The sequence below is a fragment of the Octopus sinensis genome, linkage group LG4 (assembly GCF_006345805.1).
Source record: "Octopus sinensis linkage group LG4, ASM634580v1, whole genome shotgun sequence".
Lineage (NCBI taxonomy): Eukaryota > Metazoa > Mollusca > Cephalopoda > Octopoda > Octopodidae > Octopus > Octopus sinensis.
Window position 1 is genome coordinate 150394716 of NC_043000.1, and position 21257 is coordinate 150415972.

Below are 21257 nucleotides of genomic sequence, written 5' to 3' on the forward strand. Positions count from 1 at the left end.
GGACTGATTAAAGCAGCTCTGTTCAGTTCACTACTTCATCAGGACTGGTTCCAGCAGCTCTGTTCAGTTCACTACTTCATCAGGACTGGTTCCAGCAGCTCTGTTCAGTTCACTACTTCATCAGGACTGGTTCCAGCAGCTCTGTTCAGTTCACTACTTCATCAGGACTGATTAAAGCAGCTCTGTTCAGTTCACTACTTCATCAGGACTGATTAAAGCAGCTCTGTTCAGTTCACTACTTCATCAGGACTGATTAAAGCAGCTCTGTTCAGTTCACTACTTCATCAGGACTGATTAAAGCAGCTCTGTTCAGTTCACTACTTCATCAGGACTGGTTCCAGCAGCTCTGTTCAGTTCACTACTTCATCCATCAGGACTGATTAAAGCAGCTCTGTTCAGTTCACTACTTCATCAGGACTGGTTCCAGCAGCTCTGTTCAGTTCACTACTTCATCAGGACTGATTAAAGCAGCTCTGTTCAGTTCACTACTTCATCAGGACTGGTTCCAGCAGCTCTGTTCAGTTCACTACTTCATCAGGACTGATTAAAGCAGCTCTGTTCAGTTCACTACTTCATCAGGACTGGTTCCAGCAGCTCTGTTCAGTTCACTACATCAGGACTGATTCCAGCAGCTCTGTTCAGTTCACTACTTCATCAGGACTGGTTCCAGCAGCTCTGTTCAGTTCACTACTTCATCAGGACTGATTAAAGCAGCTCTTTTCAGTTCACTACTTCATCAGGACTGATTCCAGCAGCTCTGTTCAGTTCACTACTTCATCAGGACTGATTAAAGCAGCTCTGTTCAGTTCACTACTTCATCAGGACTGATTAAAGCAGCTCTGTTCAGTTCACTACTTCATCAGGACTGATTCCAGCAGCTCTGTTCAGTTCACTACTTCATCAGGACTGATTAAAGCAGCTCTGTTCAGTTCACTACTTCATCAGGACTGATTCCAGCAGCTCTGTTCAGTTCACTACTTCATCAGGACTGATTACAGAGACAAGACTGGGAAATGAATCTAAAATAAACAAGCATTAGCACTGATGGTAACCAGCATGACCAGTCCCTGGCTGAACCTGATCATAAAATAATAGAATAAACTCATTGACTTAAAGTATAAATTCAGCAAATACAACAGAGTTGTGGCGATGCAACGAGGAAAATTTTTCAGTCATAAAAATACTATTTTGTCAATGAAACGACAATATTTCAACTGATTATTGTAGACTGATGTACTAATGAGAGCAACTAATGTTGAACATATAAAACTTACAATAAAGGATTTCTAGCTGAAAACTTTGCAACTATTTTAGGTTGATGTATAGACATGGAGAAAAATCTCTCTGTATATAAAGCTGAAGTTGTCTGTGTATGGCAGGTTTGGTAGCCTTCAACTAACACTATCTCCTCCGAGACCCTGCGGCGCAACTTGACCAAAATTGAAAGTATGACAGAAGAAGGCTTGCTCTTCCTTCCGTAGAAGAAAAAATTCAAATCGGCCCATGTTAACGCCAAAAATTATTTACATCGAAAAGGTGCTTTTTTTCTACGAAAATCCCTATTTTTTACGATTTTTTTACTGCTGTGTCGCCATTTTTCGGTGTATTTCAACCAGAGAAAATGTTCACTTAAAGAGAATAACAAGCTACATAATGCAAAATTTTTACTTTTCAAAAATTCCAATTCTAAAGGGTCGAAACAAACCCGAGCAACGCAGGGCGATACTGCTAGTATTTTCAAAACATCAATTAGTTAGACTGTAGCTAAGAAAAGAAAAAAGAGAAAAAAAATAAGTAAAAGAAACATAGTAAAATCCCTTGCCCCAGTACAAAATAATTACTGTTGTGCAGCTTGAGCTATTTGACCATCCCACTCAAATACCGCACTCTTAATTGTTCTTAATGAAGATGTCACATTGTAAATAACTTGTGTATAAATGTGTATGTGTTGTGTGTGTGTGTGCTTGTGTATAAATGTGTGTATGTATGTGTTGTGTGTGTGTGTGTGTGTGCTTGTGTATAAATGTGTGTATGTATGTGGTGTGTGTGTGTGCTTGTGTATAAATGTGTATGTGTTGTGTGTGTGTGTGTGTGTGCTTGTGTATAAATGTGTGTATGTATGTGGTGTGTGTGTGTGTGCTTGTGTATAAATGTGTGTATGTATGTGGTGTGTGTGTGTGCTTGTGTACAAATGTGTGTATGTATGTGGTGTGTGTGTGTGTGCTTGTGTATAAATGTGTGTATGTATGTGGTGTGTGTGTGTGTGCTTGTGTACAAATGTGTGTATGTATGTGGTGTGTGTGTGTGTGCTTGTCTACCCATCACACACAGACACATTCACCTATATGCACACGTTTCTTTTTGTAAAGATGAAATGAGAGTCATCACAATTTATATATAACACTTTTTCAAGTAAATTACAAGATTGTTTTTTTTTTCTGCACACAATCAAGAAATAACCAAATAAATTATACAGAATATTATATTTCAAACCAATAGGAATGATATCACACAGCTTACTTGAGAGAGAAATAGATAGAAAAAGAAATTGAAAAGGTATTACAATTTACTTACCTGGAAACTAAAATCAAGCAATTAAAAATAACATAAAACATAAATGTAATAAATTAAATTCTATTTATTAAAGCATAAAAAAAAGTTGTCAATAATTGAAAGTCTATCAGATTAGACAGTTGCATGTTGCTGTTGATTTTCTTTAGGATCCCCTTCATTGTTTTCTTCATTGTTTTCTACATCCTCTTCAATGGGTTCAAATTTAGGCAACTGATATGTTCGAAGGATAGGGTCTCTAGGTGGCATCCAATCCGGAATTATCTTCCCGTGAATTCTCCACTGGCCATATATGTTTGATATGTGATTTTCGAATACAACATATTCCAAAACGTCTTTTACAAGATTTTCACTACCATACATTAGACGACCGAATCGGTCGTAAATCGCCAGGCACTGAAACAAAAAACAAAATTTAAAACTGAAGCTAAAAGAATTGCAGAAAAAGAAAAAAAAAAGATTTATTGTAGATACTGGATATGTGCATGATAAGACTTATTTTAAGAAGTAGAGCCGAATAACTTTCATATTACTTACAACTGTAATACAAGAATGCGTGCACGCACGTACACACACAGAGCTTATAGGTCTTCTGTCTGCCTGAAGATTAATATTCCAGTGTTTTAATCAACTAAGCTATCTATTTATTGAATTATAGTACAAGTGGTTGTGGAGGCACAATGACCCAGTGGTTAGGGCAGCGGACTCGCAGTCATAGGATCGCGGTTTCGATTCCCAGACCGGGCGTTGTGAGTGTTTATTGAGCGAAAACACCTAAAAAGCTCCACGAGGCTCCGGCAGGGGATGGTGGTGATCCCTGCTGTACTCTTTCACCACAACTTTCTCTCACTCTTACTTCCTGTTTCTGTTGTACCTGTATTTCAAGGGGCCGGCCTTGTCACTCTCTGTGTCACGCTGAATATCCCCAAGAACTACGTTAAGGGTACATGTGTCTGTGGAGTGCTCAGCCACTTACACGTTAAATTCACGAGCAGGCTGTTCTGTTGATGCGGATCAACCGGAACCCTCGTCATCATAACCGACGGAGTGCTTCCATCCATCAGTACAAGTGGTACAGTATTCTTAACCCTTTAGCATTCAGATTCCGCAATCACATGTAAGGCTTAGTTATTAACATCATTTTGAATTAATCATGCATTAACTTAATGATCATGCATTATCATAATTTGATCATTTATTTTCAGAATGACATTGTAGTGTAGAAATTGTAGTTGTGATACCCGTGCTGGTGGCACGTAAAAAGGACCATCCGAACGTGGCCGATGCCAGTGCCGCCGTGTCTAGCTTCTGTGTCAGTGGCATGCAAAAGGCACCAACCAATTGTAGCCGTTGCCAGCCTCGTCTGGCCCCTGTGCCTGTGGCATGTAAAAAAGCACCCACTACACTCTTGGAGTTGTTGACGTTAGGAAGGGCATCCAGCTATAGAAACACTGCCAGATCAGACTGGAGCCTGGTGCAGCCTCCTGGCTTCCCAGACCCCAGTCGAACCGTCCAACCCATGCTAGCATGGAAAACGAACGTTAAACGATGATGATGATGTGTTAGAGGCTGGATCTGGCTGGTTTGAACATAAAACATGTAGAATATTTGGGCTGGAAATGGCTAGTTTAAATGCTAATGGGTTAAAGTAATCCTTTGGGAGAATCAGCATGCGTGTATGGGTAAACCATTTGAATTAGAGGTACAATCTATCTAATTGGTTTTTAAAGTTTCTTTCTACTATATTTCAATCACAGTACTAGGATGACCTGAGGTTATTGCAGTGAAAATTTCATAACGGTGAAGAGAATTTCTTAAATACTCAATCATGCCTTTGCTCACACATATTCATATTATATATATTAGGTCATCCGATAAATAATGTGGTTTTTTTCAAGTACATGAACTAAAACTTGGATGGGGATAGGATAAACTACCTGCATCAACTTACTATAAAAGCAAGTAGTAATTTTACCTTGCACTTACTCTTAGTGCAAGTTTCGAAGAGTGCAGTTCGATATTAACAGTTATTTTTTCAGAGCCATAATAGAAGTGACCAAGGAGAATATTTAGCATATTTTGCTTTATGAGTTCAATAAAGGCAACAACACAACAGAAAGCGCGAGGAATATTAATACAGTATATGGGGATCGGACAAGCGTAAGCCAGTGTCAATGGTGGTTCCAGAAATTCTGAGCCAGAAACTATAGCCTAGAAGATGAGCCTCGTCCTGGAAGATCTGTAGAGCTTGATGAGGATGTCCTGCAAACTCTGGTGGAACAAAATCCCATCATAATTGTCGAGGAACTAGCAGAGAAGCTTGGATTTGGTCATTCAACTATTCATTGACACTTGCATGCTACTGAAAAAGTCAGCAAATTGGGTCAATGGGTTCCTCACAAACTTTCTGAGTTTAATCGCAGGCAGAGAGTGAATGTGTGTTATTCTTTGCTAACATGTCTCACAAATGAACCTTTTTTAGACTGAATAGTGACTGATGACAAGAAATGAGTTCTCTATAAAAATGTCAAGCACCAAAGACAGTGGGTAGGAAAAAGAGAAACACCAGCACCCCAAGCTGAAAGTCTTCACCCATGTAAGTTGTTGTTATCTGTTTGGTGGGATATGAAAGGTTTAGTCCACTTTGAACTTTTAGACCCAAACCAAATGATAAGAAAGGAGATCTTCTGTAAGCAGCTTGAGTGGCTTAAGTCAGCACCAGAAGAAAAACGACCATCTTTGGTTTCAAGACAAAAGGTGTTCTTCCATCAGGATAATGCTTGGCCACAAATAGCAAGGATGATATTCCAAAGGGCGGAGCAGTTTGAATGGGAAATAATGCCCCACCCACCATATTTGCCAGACATTGCCTCATCTGATTATCATTTATTCCGCAGTCTTCAAAATCATTTGGACAGAAAAAATATGAATTTTGTAGACGCGGTCAGAACAGTAGTGAAAGTAGTTTTCATCATGGACAGGTGAACTTTGGGAGAGGGCCTTGCATGTCTACCAGATAGATAGAAAAGCATTGTAGAAAATGAAGGAGAGTATATTTTAAATTAAAAAAGAACTCTGTTTATCTTAATTTTGAAAAATAAAAGTATAAAAAAACCACATTATTTATGGGATGACCCAATACATATATATATACATGAGCATGCGTGCGTGCACACACACACACACACTGAATTCTTACACATAAAATACTTAACCATCGCTTGCAAATGAATATGTCTTGGTAGCTTGTACCATGGTTTCACTTATTTGTTTCAGGTGCCACTGTAGTGAATAAACATAGATACTCTCTTGGACTCTCTACCCTTTATCTGATGAGACACTGAGGATGTAACAGCTGGATAGAGAGAAGGCTGTATTCAGCTGACAAAACAGGAGTAATGTGAAATGATGTGTGCCTTATACAAGGACACTGCGCTGCCTTGTTCAGGAATCAAACCCATGGCTTTATTATTGTGAGCTCATCACCTTCATTCCTATACCAGACAACTTTACATTCTTTCACATATATAAGCAGTATTAATGTTTGAAAATGAGATATAGTTTATCATTGAAAGGCTTGTAAAACCTTCTAAAAATTTTTATTGAGAAAATGTTTTTAATTTAATATTGTTCCTTCTCAGTAACTTTCTTCACATGAGTGATACGAACCTAAGTAATTTACAGAACTAATTCATTAATTATAAAACAATCAGATCAACTGCAGCAGATAGAGCCAATAGGGTTAATGCTTCAGTGCTGGTAAATGATGGTAGTCTGTATCTCTGGTAGAGATACTTAACTCTCAGGGACCAAAACCATCTCACTACAAATAGAAACCATATGAAGGTACAAGTCATTGCTGTCTGCAGAGTGGATATTGCCAAATTGATGAATGTTGTACCCAATTGTATTCTATAACTAGCTTCACTTGATAGCTAACAGCTTTCCCCAAGCCACTCTATAAAAAAAACACTTAACATCACCTTTTGTGGTGGTCAAATGAACTCTAAAACATATTGGTATCAAGAACTGATAAGTACTAATTACCACAGAAAAAAAAAAGTTATGCATGAGAGGGAAGAAACTGCAAAGAGCTGAAGCTATATGCAGACAGCATCTGAGTAATTTCCCTGGTTTATTTTTTAATATGGTGGTATACATGCTTAACCCTTTCGTTACTGTATTTATTTTGTGATGCTCTGTGTTTCTTTCAATTACTTTAAATATAACAAAGAACTTAGTAAAATAACTTAGTTGTCATTAAGTTAGTGTTAGGAAGATAAATTGTGACTAAGGTTTGGTGGAAGATTTTAATTCAAAACTGATGAAAACAAGACATTTGTATTAAAGAGCCAGAGCCGGTTTCAGCTGGGTTGGTAACGAAATGGTTAAACATGTTCGTTATGGTAAATCTACTTAATGTTTATCTTCACTACTTTGACAAGTAGAGCGAAGGTTGTGCTTAGCTGAGGAGGTCTAATAAACTTGAAATATGCTGGAAGTTTTCTCCTGTATTTGACGAAATGATTAAAATAACATTACTCTTTATGCTAATGTCTTTTGTTTACCATATAATTATTAATTAGCATTTTGATGCTCAGTACATGTTAACAATTGATTATATAATTAAGTTAGTAGAGATGGTCATAACAAAACAAGTCTTTGAAAGAGAGAGAGACAGACAGACAGATAGAGGCTTAGTCTTTTGCTAATGACCTGTTTCTTTGTGTCTGATGATATGTATATGGGAATGATCTAGTGTGTGTGTGTGTGTGAGAGAGAGAGAGAGAGAGAGAGAGAGAGAGAGAGAGAGAGAGAGAGAGAGAGAGAGAGAGAGAGAAAGAGAGATGGGAGTAGTACCAGGACACCTACATAACCTGTTAGATGGTGAAATATGCAAAATCTCTGAGAAGGATTTTGTGTTCCTTCCAGTTTAATTGTGCAACACTAAATCTACTCTGAATAGTTATGTGAAGTTTTCCATCTAATTTATAATTATATCCAGAATTATGAGGGTCAAATAATGGGTTATGGCTTTGAAAACTATGTAAAAAGAAGTAAAGACGTGTTTCATGTTATCAAGTCATTATTTTTTCAATGAATTCTTTACTTAATTACAATTTCTATAGAAAGAAATTCTCACTAATTGCAATGTCATCTTATGCTTATGCTGCATTATCTTCTCTTAAAAGTTTAATTGTAAAATTTATTAACGATACCCAAACATCTCAAAAAATATCTATGGATGTAAGAATGAAGAATATATCTATAATGGCGCAGGAGTGGCTGTGTGGTAAGTAGCTTGCTAACCAACCACATGGTTCCGGGTTCAGTCCCACTGCCTGGCACCTTGGGCAAGTGTCTTCTGCTATAGCCCCGGGTCGCCCAATGCCTTGTGAGTGGATTTGGTAGACGGAAACTGAAAGAAGCCTGTTGTATATATATATATATATATATATATATATGTGTGTGTGTGTGTGTGTGTCTGTGTTTGTCTCCCTAGCATTGCTTGACAACCGATGCTGGTGTGTTTACGTCCCCGTCACTTAGCGGTTTGGCAAAAGAAACCGATAGAATAAGTACTGGGCTTACAAAGAATAAGTCCCGGGGTCGATTTGCTCGACTAAAGGCGGTGCTCCAGCATGGCCGCAGTCAAATGACCGAAACAAGTAAAAGAGAGTAAAGAGTAATATGCCATATAGTTCTGGAATAGCTTGCAATTTACCCAAAACTGGAAACCTGGGTATCTAACCCTTTAACATTCAGATTACCCTCTCAGATGGAATGCTTATTTATCCCTGCATTATCTCAGCTTTGCGATTCTGATGATGTGATTGTTTATTTTTAGAAGGGCATTACAGGGTAGGTAGGAGAGACAGGTGCTGGCTGGTGAGAACATAAAGCAGGTAGAATATCTGTAGCCAGTTTAAATGCTTAAGAGTTGAGGTAAACCACAATTACCAGTGTTAAAATCTAGGATGTCAATGTTGGAAATTAACAATCAAAGTAATTGTGAAAATTTTTCTCTTGTAATATTCTTAACTTGTAGATTCCAATCTCTCTCTCTCTCTCTCACTCACACACACATTGAATTTTGGGATCTTTTCGGTTAGAACGGTAGTTTTTTCCAGCGGTGTCATATGAAATTGTCACCCATAATTATGACCCTAGTATCGATCTATTGCATTTCAATCTGTTTTAGGGTTATGGTTAGTTAGGGTTCGGGGTGGGAGGAAGGGTATCTTTTTTTCTTCACAAATGTAAATAAACCTAATCTGTTTCTTAAACGAGGGACATATTCATACGGCACAGAATGTTTTTTTACCTCAATAGACATATTTGATTGGTTGAAATTGCAGAAATTGAAGAAAAAACAACAACAAATAGCTTACAAACTATCGAATTTTCTCAATAAAGCCAAGAGAAAAAGATGTTTTATAAACACATTCTACCAGTATACGAAGTTTAAAATTTTTTTAGTTATCTAGAAATTATGTTAAAAACTGCCGTTCAAACCGAAAAGATCCGAATTTTGAATTATAAGCAGCTCTAGTAATGTAATCCTTATGAGAGCTCAAAATCTCTCGTGGAAGTGCCATCCAACCAAAATGCAAATATATGGGAAACTACCACCTGTGTCATCTCTTGTGAAAGGTAGGAGAGTCCAGTTTGCTGGACATTGTTGTAGAGCTGAAAAAGAAGTAATTTCTACTCTTCTCCTCTGGAAGCCATCTACTCGCAATACCAGAGGGCGCACACTCTCCTACCCTGATGTAATCTCCAGGGATACAGGCATCCAGCAACAGGACCTCCGTAATGCTATGATGGACCGTGAGGTCTGGCGTAACATAGTAAATTCCATTGTCTCGACCACGGTCGAACAATGATGATGATGATTATTGATGTCACATACTGTCTGTGATTGTTTATGTACTTAATTAACTGCAGAGGGAAAAAGTCCCTTCAAGATACAAAGTGTGTGTGTGTGTGTATATAATGTTAATAAAATACATTATTACATTAATAATAAATCTCTGAACGAGATGTAAACAGTAACTGCTCGACAACGTAAAGTATACTAGCCATCTCAATATGGCTAACCACAAAGGGTGGATGTTACTGTAGCTTTTAGCCCCAGGAGATCATCGTCTCCAACTGGCTTTACGCACACTTTCGGTGCCCTTATGGTATGTCCCTTTGCAAATACCATAAGGGCACAGAAAGTGTACCTAAAGCCAGCTGGAGATGATGATCTCCTGGGGCTAAAAGCTACAGTAACACCCACCCTTAGTGGTTAGCAATATTGATATGGCTAGTATACTTTACATTATTACATTAATCTTATATTTAAGTATATCTTGTGGCATTTAAAGTAAAAGCAGGGACAGTCATTTTGAAAGTAACAAATACAATACATTTAACTAAAAAATCTTAAAACGTGGGCATCTATAAGTACAAAATCAATATTTTAAAATAAATAATGTATAAGAGAAATACCATCAAAAGTTTAGAATACTGACCTGTTGGGTGTGTAAGCGGATTGTAATCTGAGCATAAAGGTTCTCCTTACTCAATAATTCTGTGACACGGACATGAACCACACGAGGAGGTTCAAGGGAACCAACAAATTTCCAGCGACAAGTTTTCAGATCAAGTCCATGTGTTAATTCCTAAATGGAGAACATAAGTAACCATGTAAATAAAATAAATTATCAATCTATAGAGTCAATAACAATACAAGTATCAATTGAAACCTATTTCTTTATTACCCACAAGGGGCTAAACACAGAGGGGACAAACAAGGACAGACATAGGTATTAAGTCGATTACATCGACCCCAGTGCGCAACTGGTACTTAATTTATCGACCCCGAAAGGATGAAAGGCAAAGTCGACCTCGGCGGAATTTCAATTGAAACCCAGAGCTGTGGGTGGCTCTATATGCACAAAAATAGAAGCAATCTCTTCCCACTAGCCCATCTCATATTTGCCATCATCTTCCTCTCTGTTCATTCCTTGATGTTGCTCAGCCATCTCCATTTCAGACTTCCTTTATCTCTTTTACTTAAGAGTTTGTGAATATTCACTAGGGGAGTCTACAAGTCACACTGAAGGCAACTTGTTTAGGAGAGTAATAACCCTAATTAAGAATTAATACAGGGTAGAGATGATACCTTTTGTTCTTCAACAGACTTCTTTAGTGCTAGTGGCATGAAAAATGCACTCAGTCCATGTCATAAAATTGCTGGTAATTAGAAGAGTATCCATTTGTAAAAATAAGAACCCATCATCATCATTGTTCGACCGTGGTTGAGACAATGGAATTTACCATGCTACGCCAGACTTCACGGTCCATCATGGCATTACAGAGGTCCTGTTGCTGGATGCCTATATCCCTGGAGATTACATCAGGGTAGGAGAGTGTGCGCCCTCTGGTATTGCGAGTAGATGGCTTCCAGAGGAGAAGAGTAGAAATTACCTCTTTTTCAGCTCTACAACAATGTCCAGCAAACTGGACTCTCTTACCTTTCCCATAAACCCATAAAACACACACACACAAAAATAAAGTTAGCCTGTTTCCTTTGTTAATACGTATGCCAGATAATGAAGGACTGTGTAAATGACAAAATGCTATGAAACCCAATCAACCCATGCTGGCATGGAAAAATGGTTGTAAAATGATAATGATGATGAAAGAAAAATACAATCATCAATTTCTGTGGTGTTTTCAATAGGGATTTCAAACCACAGATCATCACCATCATCATTATCATCATCATTTAGCGTCCGCTTTCCATGCTAGCATGGGTTGGACGGTTCAACTGGGGTCTGGGAAGCCAAAAGGCTGCACCAGGCCAGTCTGATCTGGCAGTGTTTCTACAGCTGGATGCCCTTCCTAACGTCAACCACTCCGTGAGTGTAGTGGGTGCTTTTTAGGTGCCACAGACACAGGTGCCAGATGGGGCTGGCAACAGCCACGATCGGATGGTGCTTTTTATGTGCCACCGGAACGGGGGCCAGGTGAGGCTGGCAACAGCCACGATCGGATGGTGCCTTTTACGTGCCACCGGCACGGAGGCCAGTCGGGGCGGCGCTGGCAATGGCCACGGTCGGATGATGCTTTTTACGTACCACCAGCAAAATAGTGAAGGCACATGGCATAGTGGTTAGGGTGTTTGGTTGATGATGTCCTTGAGCAAGGCACTTCATTTCACATTCCTCCGGTCTCTTCAACTGAAAATAAGTACCAACCAAGTGCTGGTGCAGCTCTCTCACCCTCCAGCTGTCATGTTGAATGTAGAACTGGGTCAAAAGATGGGAAAGTCAAGAGGGTGTCTCTGCCTGCTCATGACTACTACATAAGTACTCAAAACAATTAATTAATCCATACTCATTTGTGAGTGATAGCTGGCTCTTTATGTGCGGAGGAACTTGAAAAATTCAGTTTCATACGAAAAAGTAATTTTTATTGCCTGCAGTGAATATTCAGCTCACTTGATGGACTTAATAATTTCTATTAGTTAGGCGATCTAATTAATACCGCCAAGACCATTGGTGATATGCCATGCTTGAGAAGAGCCATCAAACCTAATGAAATCGTACTTGTGGCTGATGCCTGTGTCATGTAATTGGCATCTGTGCTGGTGATACGTAAAAAGCACCCCTTATACTCTTGGAGTGGTTGGCATTAGGAAGGGCATCCAGTCGTAGAAACCATGCTATATCAGACAGGAACTTGGTGCAGCTCTCCAGCTTACCAGTTCCAGTCAAACTGTTTAACCCATGTCAGCATGGAAAGCAGGTGCTAAATGACGATGTGGCTGTAGTGAAAGAATAGGGGAAACAGTTTAATGAGCTGCTGCCAACAAAAGATTTTTTTTCTTTTAGAGCAAAGGTAGTCTATAAGAAGAATATTGTTAATGGGTATCATGGAATGCAAAGTGCATGTAAGAGGAAGTATGGTTATGTGGTTAAGAATTTCTATGTTTGACCTCACTGCTCAGCGTATTAGACAAGCCATTTCTACCATAGCCTTAGGTTGACCTACATCTAATTGGTGGAATTTGGTAGCCAGAAATTTTACATAATCCTGTTGTATATATCAGTGGCATAGATTTAGTGTACCACCTGGGGCATACAAATAGATAATTTTTCAATATGGTATTTACTGTCTGATAAACTGGTAGGTACTTGTAGGGTCTATAAAAACTTTTTTTTAATGAGTACTTCTAAAGATAAGTCCTTTACTGGTAATCAAACAACCAGGTATAGATTCATTTCATTTTGGGTTTGGCTTTGGCAAAAACTTTAATGATTTATTTTCCTATCATATCAGGACATTTTTAATACTTTTTCTGTTTTTGGTTTTATTTTGTTAATTTTTATTTTTAATTAAATAATTTATAACTACAAAACATCATGAAATTATTTTGAAGGTGTAACTATTGATTATTCTGAAAGACTTCAATAATTTTTCACTGTATATAATTGACTTATGCAGCATCTTAGCTTTATCTAATTTGGCTTTTAAATAATTTAATAAAACACACACAAACACCAAAGTGACATAAAAATTCATGCCTGCTGAAATCATTATTTAAAAAAATATAATTTTATTATCATATTGCATTTCAAATTTAATCTCAGTGTAGCAGTTTGGGCAAGTGTCTTCTACTATAGCTCCAAGTTGACCAAAGCCTTGTGAGTGGATTTGATAGATGGAAACTGTATCTATTGTTATCTTTTATCTTTTACTTATTTCAGTCATTGGACTGCAGCCTTGCTGGAGCACTATCTTGAAGTGTTTAGTTGACCAAATCAATCCCAGTACTTATTTTTAAGGCACTTATTTTATCAATTTCTAAGTTACAGGGCTGTAAACAAACCAACACTGGTTGCCAAGTGGTAGTGGGTGACAAATACATATGAAAAGACACATACACACATAGATATACACATATATATATACATATATATGACAGGGTTTTCTCAGTTTATGTTTACCAAATCTCCTCACAAGTATTTGGCTGACCCAGGGTAATAATGGAAAACTGAACCAAGGACCATGTTGTTGGTAAGTGAACTCCTTACCACAGTCATACCTGCACTTCAAAAAGTCAAAGGCTGCCCATGGTACTCAAACCCACATCTCTTGTAAAGATGACAGGTGTTTTACCCTTGGACCAAAGCTATCTGTGTGTGTGTGTGTGTGTGTGTGTGCATGCATGCATTTGGGTGTCTTGACGTCACATGATGGTTGTAAAATGAGCATCACATTCATACAAGTTTATTTCTAGTCTTCATGTCTGGCCATGGGAAATATTACCTTGCTTGGAAACAAAGGAAGGTTGGTGACAGGAAGGGCATCCAGCTGTAAAAAAATCTACCTCAACAAAATCTGACCAATCCAAGAATGGAAATGTGGATATTAAATCATGATGATGAAATAAAGATTGTTAGAAAATCTAGGATTAAATTTTTTTTTTTAATTAAAATTTTTAGACACCAAATTCAAGTCCCAAACTCACAAGCTGGATACAAATTTATAGTTATATCTCGTACTATTTTTGGAGCATACAAGCTGATACTGATGATTATTATAAATTGATTTATTGTAGTTCAATAATGATTTTGTGCTGTATCCAAGAGCTTACGATCAACATCTTTTGTGGTTTGTTTTCTTTGCCACTATTATGCAGTAAAATTTTATGGATAAACTTTTTGTAAAAATTTTATAGTAATGGAATAACAGAGTAATTATGTCAGACCAAAAATAGAAAATACCGATGATGAAAAAAAGACCAATAGAGCTTGGATGGAGATCTATGTTTTTGTTGAAGAGGTAGTAGGCTTTACTATAGATCTTAAAATTTTGTGAAAGATTTTCCAACAATAAAAAGTAACTAAGAATAACATTTTACGAATAAAAACTCTTCTTTTGCTGAAAAATAACCAGTTAGTGGCAAATGCAGAAGAGTGACCTTGAACAGGAGAAGAAATAAAAAAGAGTTGAGCTTATTTTGGGAAATTTTTTACAACGCAAAATTGATTACTTTTGCTAATTTTATTGTACCAAAGATAATTGTATGTTATGGGAAACACTTTCATAACAAAGACTATAGGAAAGAAATGTTCTTAATTATTGCTGACTATTTATTTTCCAACTTTAATGACAAAAATGATATGATAATTAGTATCAAAGAAATGCCTTTCTTGGTAAGATCAAAGAGCAACAGATATGATATTAAATATCGAAATAAATATCAATGGAAATAGTAGTTGTGATACCTGTGCCAATGGCACATAAAAAGCACCATCCGAACATGGCCGATGCCAGCGCTGCCTCGACTGTGGCCGATGCCAGTGCCGCCTTGACTGGCTTCCGTGCCGGTGGCACGTTAAAAGCACCAACCGATCGGGGCTGCTGCCAGACTCCCCTGGCACCTATGCCGGTGGCACGTAAAAAGCACCCACTACACTCGCGGAGTGGTTGGCATTAGGAAGGGCATCCAGCTGTAGAAACACTGCCAGATCAGACTGGTGCCTGGTGCAGCCCCTGGCTTCCCAGACACTGGTCGAACCGTCCAACCCGTGCTAGCGCGGAAAACGGACGTTAAACGATGATGATGATGAACAATAAATTAAAAACATGAATTCTGTTCTAGTATATGTAATTATATGTGATGTAAATAGCATTTAACAGAATGCATTTCTAATGTAGAAATACTCATTCTTAAAAAGTTCTCAAAAGGAAGTGAATGAATTGATATTATTTAACCCTTTCATTACCAACCTGGCTGAAACCGGCTCTGGCTCAGTAGTATAAATGTCTTGTTTTCATAAGTTTTGAATTAAAATCTTCCACCAAACCTTAGTCACAATTTATGTTCCTAACACTAGCTGAGTGATAATTAAGTTATTTTACTAAATTCTTTGTTACATTTAAAGTAATTGAAAGAAACACAGAGCATCTCAAAATAAATGCAGTAACGAAAGGGTTAAAGGCCAGACAAAAGGCAAAGATATCTGCCAAGTGTTTTAAATTGGTTGAAAGAGAAAAAGAAGCACAAAAATTTGTTTTCAGTAACAATAGATAGAGTACCAATTATGAAAAGGATAATGAAAACATTTGTGACTTCACTGATGAATTTACTTAATCAAAAGTTGCTTTGCTTTCACTGTATTATTTTACCAAGATTTCTTCAATCTTGCTGACAAAATTGCAAACAAGATAATGGCAAGAAGTCTAAGTCACTGACAATTCTGTGCATTATTAGGGGAGGTTGATTGCAGTTATTCAGATTTATTGCTACATAATGACATCTGAAGGTTTTCTTAAGGTGATGATGTTTGCGAAAAGATTTACAGCTTGCACAGAATACATAAAACAATCCTTGTAAACCACTTAATGGTAATCATCATCATCATTTAGCGTCCGCTTTCCATGCTAGCATGGGTTGGACGGGTCAACTGGGGTCTGTGAAGCTGGAAGGCTTCGTCAGGCCCAGTCAGATCTGGCAGTGTTTCTACAGCTAAATGATAAAAGTTTATCCAAAAGGCGGCGAGCTGGCAGAAATGTTAACATGCCGGGTGAAATGCTTAGTGGTATTTTGTCCGCAGATACGTTCTGAGTTCAAATTCCGCCAAGGTTGACTTTGCCTTTCATCCTTTCGAGCTTGATTAAATAAGTACCAGTTACGCACTGGGGTCGATATAATCGACTTAATCTGTTTGTTTGTCCTGGTTTGTCCTCTCTGTGTTTAGCCCCTTGGGGGTAGTAAAGAAATAGAAATAGGTAATGATAACTGCTTCCCTGAACTGAAAATGTCTGATTAGCAGGAAAATTTGCCTTTTATGGTAATCAAAATTTAACGTCATTTGAACTTGTTTTGCAAAAGCATCCAGGGAAAAGAAAATACATCTCTTTAGTTGCTAGAAGCATTTGAATGCAAATTAACAGTTTTGAGAGACAGTGAAAATGGTGAACTGACTCATTTTTTTTTGTCATTTTATTGGCCATTTTTCCATGCTTGCATGGATTTGATGGAATTTATGGAGGCAAATTTTCTCCGGACAAACACATTCCTACAGAATGCTGTTGGAAATGAATAACAGGGATAATCATTTATAACCATCACATAATGTCAAGACAAGGAGACATAAATACACACACACACACGTTTATACATACAAACTTATTACCAGTTTAACCCTTTCGCTACCAACCCGGCTGAAACCGGCTCTGGCTTTGAGTACAAATGTCTTGTTTTCATAAGTTTTGAATTAAAATCTTCCACCAAACCTTAGTCACAATTTATGTTCCTAACACTAGTTGAATGATAACTAAGTTATTTTACTAAATTCTTTGTTATATTTAACGTAATTCAAAGAAACACAGAATATCTCAAAATAAATACGGTATCGAAAGGGTCAAATATGTTTCAGGCATATTCAAACCCAGAAGAAAGTCATATGTGTAATTTGCCATGGACAAAAATTTCTTGCTTTAGACATAGATGTAAACACACTGACTCATCTATATATGTATGTAAAAGTGCAAAGATGTACACACACACACACACATTTATATACTCCACTTCCTCTAACACCCATCACTTCTCTAGCCACAGCCCTACTTGGCTGCTTGAGAGCAGAACTGGCAAATGCTACATCTCTCACCATTTATTCTTTCTTGTCCCAGTTACCCCCCCTACCCCGCACCCCTTCAGTCTTGCATTCTCATTATCATTCCTTCCCACACTATTTTCACAGATTAACTTCGTTTCTGTGCCGCCACCATCAGTTATCCATCCCTCTCCTCTGTCGTACTTCATCTCAGCACCTTCTCCTATCTGTCATCGTGCCCCACTCACTTTAGCCACCCTCATGCACTCTTACATGTCCCTTCCCCACCACTCCTACACCTTGCACATCACCTCCCTACCATCTATCTGTTCTCTCTTCCACCCTAAGCTACCTCTGTTCCTCTCACCTTAACCCCTCTTTATATTGGTATTTTCTCATCAACTGCACCTCCACCTTTGTTCATCACTTGCTACATTCATGTCTACCACCATTTCCAACCATCTCCCCTCACATTCTTATGAAACTACTCCCCGCCCTCCACCGCCAATCCACTGCATGTATTCTCTCTTATGCTTACCTTATACACGAGGGTTTGCTCTGGCAGCCCATTACTCTCTGTTCTTCTTTTCAGCTACTCTTACCTAACCTTATAAAATGCAGGGCAGTCATGTATCTTCTTTAGAGCAAGATACCTGCACCTGTCCCTCTATCATAAACGTTAACATTTCAGCACCTGGCATAAAGACACTGCTCCACTCTTAACTACTTCCCCCATTTAACCCTTTCGTTACCAACCCAGCTGAAACCGGCTCTGGATCTGAGTACAAATGTTTTGTTTTCATAAGTTTTGATTTAAAATCTTCCACCAAACCTTAGTCACAATTTATGTTCCTAACACTAGCTTAATGATAACTAAGTTATTTTACTAAATTCTTCATTATATTTAAAGTAATTGAAAGAAACACAGAGCATCTCAAAATAAATACAGTAAAAAAAGGGTTAATCAAGGGACTTTCCTTTTCCCTTTTCCTGCTCTTTCCCTGGTTCTCAAAGTACTTGGTGACCTCACCAGGTACACACTGGAAAATGGTTGGTGTTAGAAAGGGCATCCAATCATAGAAACCACGCCAAAGTTGATATTGGAACTCAATGCAACTCTGTGAATTATCAGAGCCAGTCAAACAACACAACCCATGCCAGCATGGAAAAACAGATGTTAAATGATGATGATGATGATGATGATATAATGCAAATGGTTTCTCTCAAGCATCACTCAGGATGAGGGAGGGTGTGGACAGTAAAAAGCTATAATGCATATACCTACGACACTTCATGTTAAGACAAGGACCCAAGCATCTGCAATTCAAATACATACAAGACTTAAACACTGAGAGACATTAATATCAAAAGCACATTGAGATACATAAGCAAACACACACACACATATACAGGCATATAGGTTTGAATAAGTAGAAAAGCAAGCAAGTGAATTTTGTTTACTTTCAACATAAACTGACATAAATTCTTCTGATTATTTCATATAATTGCATGATTAATGAATAACATTTGTTTTCATAGATCCCTCCCTTTGAATATTTAAACGATGATGATGATGATATATATTGGGTCACCCCATAAATAATGCATTTTTTTTCAATTTCATGAACTAAAAGTTGGATGGGGACAGGATAAACTACATGCATCAACTTGCTATAAAGGCACGTAGTAATTTTAACTTGTACTTATTCTTAGTGCAAATTTTGAAGAGTGCAGTTCGATTTCAACAGTTATATTTTCAAAGCTATAATGGAAGTGACAAAGGAGTACATTCGGCATATTTTGCTTTATGAGTTCAATAAAGATAATACAATGGAAAGTGCAATGTCTTGGTCAGGGGTAGGCAACAAACAACTTTCTTTTGTCCCCAACCAAGATTTTAAAGCCTACATCCTTTGGTACCCTTTCTCTGTAAGCAAGATAGCTTTGCTTGAATCTCCTCAACAAATGGTCTTGGAACCAAGTGGATTTTATCAATATTGAAGAACTCTTTATCCTTGCAAAGCTCTGGCAGCAGATATGATGGAATCAATTTGATTGGAGTGAATCTTATTTGTAAACAAGATCAAAATATGTGCATGGCCCCCAGGGCGACAAGCTGGCAGAAATGTTAGCACGCCGGGTGAAGTGCTAAGCGGTATTTCGTCTACCGTTACGTTCTGAGTTCAAATTCCGCCGAGGTCGACTTTGCCTTTCATCCTTTTTGGGTCAATAAATTAAGTACCAGTTACGCACTGGGGTCGCTATAATCGACTTAATCTGTTTGTCCTCTCTGTGTTTAGCCCCTTGTGGGTAGTAAAGAAAATGTAGCTAAATTTTGTAAAAGACTACAATTTGTAATTAACATATTTTGAATTTGCATCTATGAAATTTGTCTTCCCACTTAATTTAAAATCAGCTAGTATGAAATTATATGCATCTGCTTAATCAACACCAACTCTTCATTAATTAAGAATTTAGCTGCTACTGATTTTTGAAGGAGGAGGAGAAAGATAAAGTAGAGGGATAAAATAAAGATAAAGTATGTGACAAAGAGAGAAGATGGGTGGCAAAATGAAGGTAAAAATGATTTGATAATAAACAGGTAGTAAGAATGAGAAGATAAAAAAAAAAAGAAAAACAAATAGTGATAGAAAAAGTAAGACAGAAAGAGAAAGACTGGAAGTAGCAAAGCCTTCTATGAAGAGCAGGAAGAGTAAAACAAAGGTTCAGTACTGGGATGGCAGCAAGGAGTTGGTAATAGTCACATATAAAAGAATGAGTGGAAGGGGCAAATGGATATAGCAACATACTTTCTCAGATATATAATATCATCATCATCGTTTAGCGTCCGCTTTCCATGCTAGCATGGGTTGGACAGTTCAACTGGGTTCTGGGAAGCCAGGAGGCTGCACCAGGCCCCAGTCTAATCTGGCAGTGTTTCTACAGCTGGATGCCCTTCCTAACACCAACCACTCCATGAGTGTAGTGGGTGCTTTTTACGTGCCACCGGCACAGGTACCAGACGAGGCTGGCAACGGTCACGATCGGATGGTCCTTTTTACGTGCCACTGGCACGGAGGCCAGTCGGGGCGGCACTGGCAACGACCACATTCGGATGGTTCTCTTACGTGCCACTGGCACTGGTATCACAACTACAATTTCCATTGATTTTCATCGATTTCGATTTCAATTCCGATTTCACTTGCCTCAACAGGTCTTCACAAGTAGAGTTTTGTGTCCCAAGAAGGAAAGGTATGCATAAGTGGACTCGCTACATCCCAGGTAGAGGCCACAGGTTATGGTCTCACTTGACCTGCCGAGTCTTCTCACGCAATAAAAGGATAATATTCAAAAACACTAAATATATATATTTAGGTTAAAAATTTCCCCAAGACACCTGATGATGGTTGGAGGATGTATCAGCTGAAATGTTGTGTTAACAACGAACAAGACGAGGACAAATATCCATCAAATGTAAATAATATGTATATATATATATATATATATATATATTATAATAGAGAAAGCTGCTTATTAATTAGGTATGTAACAGTAACTAAAAGAATGCAACTAATAAAGGCTTGACCGTTTGGAAATTTTTTTTTATAAATTCATGTTCCAAGAAATTTCCTGTAATTTCGATTTCTGAAGTTTATTGAATACTTGAACTACAAGTTTTTCACACATTTAAATATTCGTTGCATTCACTGTGGAGTAGATTTTAATGAATAATAAACAATATTATTCATTTGCAACCGTCTCTCACTCTCCCTTGCCTCTATTTTCATTAATGATAATTCAATATATATTCATTTCAATATTTTCAGTTCAAGTTTTAATTCGCTATTTGCAAAACCCACAGTTTATTCTATATATATTTCTTTATTGCTCACAAGGGGCTAAACATAGAGGGGACAAACAAGGACAGACAAAGGGATTAAGTCGATTACATCGACCCCAGTGCGAAACTGGTACTTTATTTATCGACCCCGAAAGGATGAAAGGCAAAGTTGACCTTGGCGGAATTTGAACTCACAACGTAGCGGCAGATAAAATACCACT

The 21257-nt window shown here is 37.8% G+C and overlaps 1 protein-coding gene and 2 long non-coding RNA genes across 4 annotated transcripts in view; 1 reads left to right on the forward strand and 2 right to left on the reverse strand.

The window, feature by feature from the left end:
- The window catches only part of LOC118763159, a 51868-nt gene that overhangs the window by 23293 nt on the left and 7318 nt on the right, over positions 1–21257 (forward strand). The gene's annotated exons all lie outside the window — the stretch shown is intronic.
- The window catches only part of LOC115210191 (probable 39S ribosomal protein L45, mitochondrial), a 60771-nt gene continuing 42132 nt past the window's right edge, over positions 2619–21257 (reverse strand). For both annotated transcript variants that reach the window (XM_036502567.1, XM_029778655.2), the window contains exons 7-8: positions 10092–10241; positions 2619–2967 (exon numbers count right to left, since the gene is read on the reverse strand). In XM_036502567.1, coding sequence (XP_036358460.1) covers positions 2686–2967; positions 10092–10241 — 432 coding nt within the window. In that variant the 3' untranslated portion in view covers positions 2619–2685. The remainder of the gene's footprint in view (positions 2968–10091; positions 10242–21257) is intronic.
- LOC118763158 lies at positions 6237–7943 on the reverse strand. The gene is made up of 2 exons (XR_004998918.1): positions 6966–7943; positions 6237–6740 (listed from the first exon to the last, which is right to left on the reverse strand). It is a non-coding gene; the product is annotated as an uncharacterized LOC118763158 (long non-coding RNA).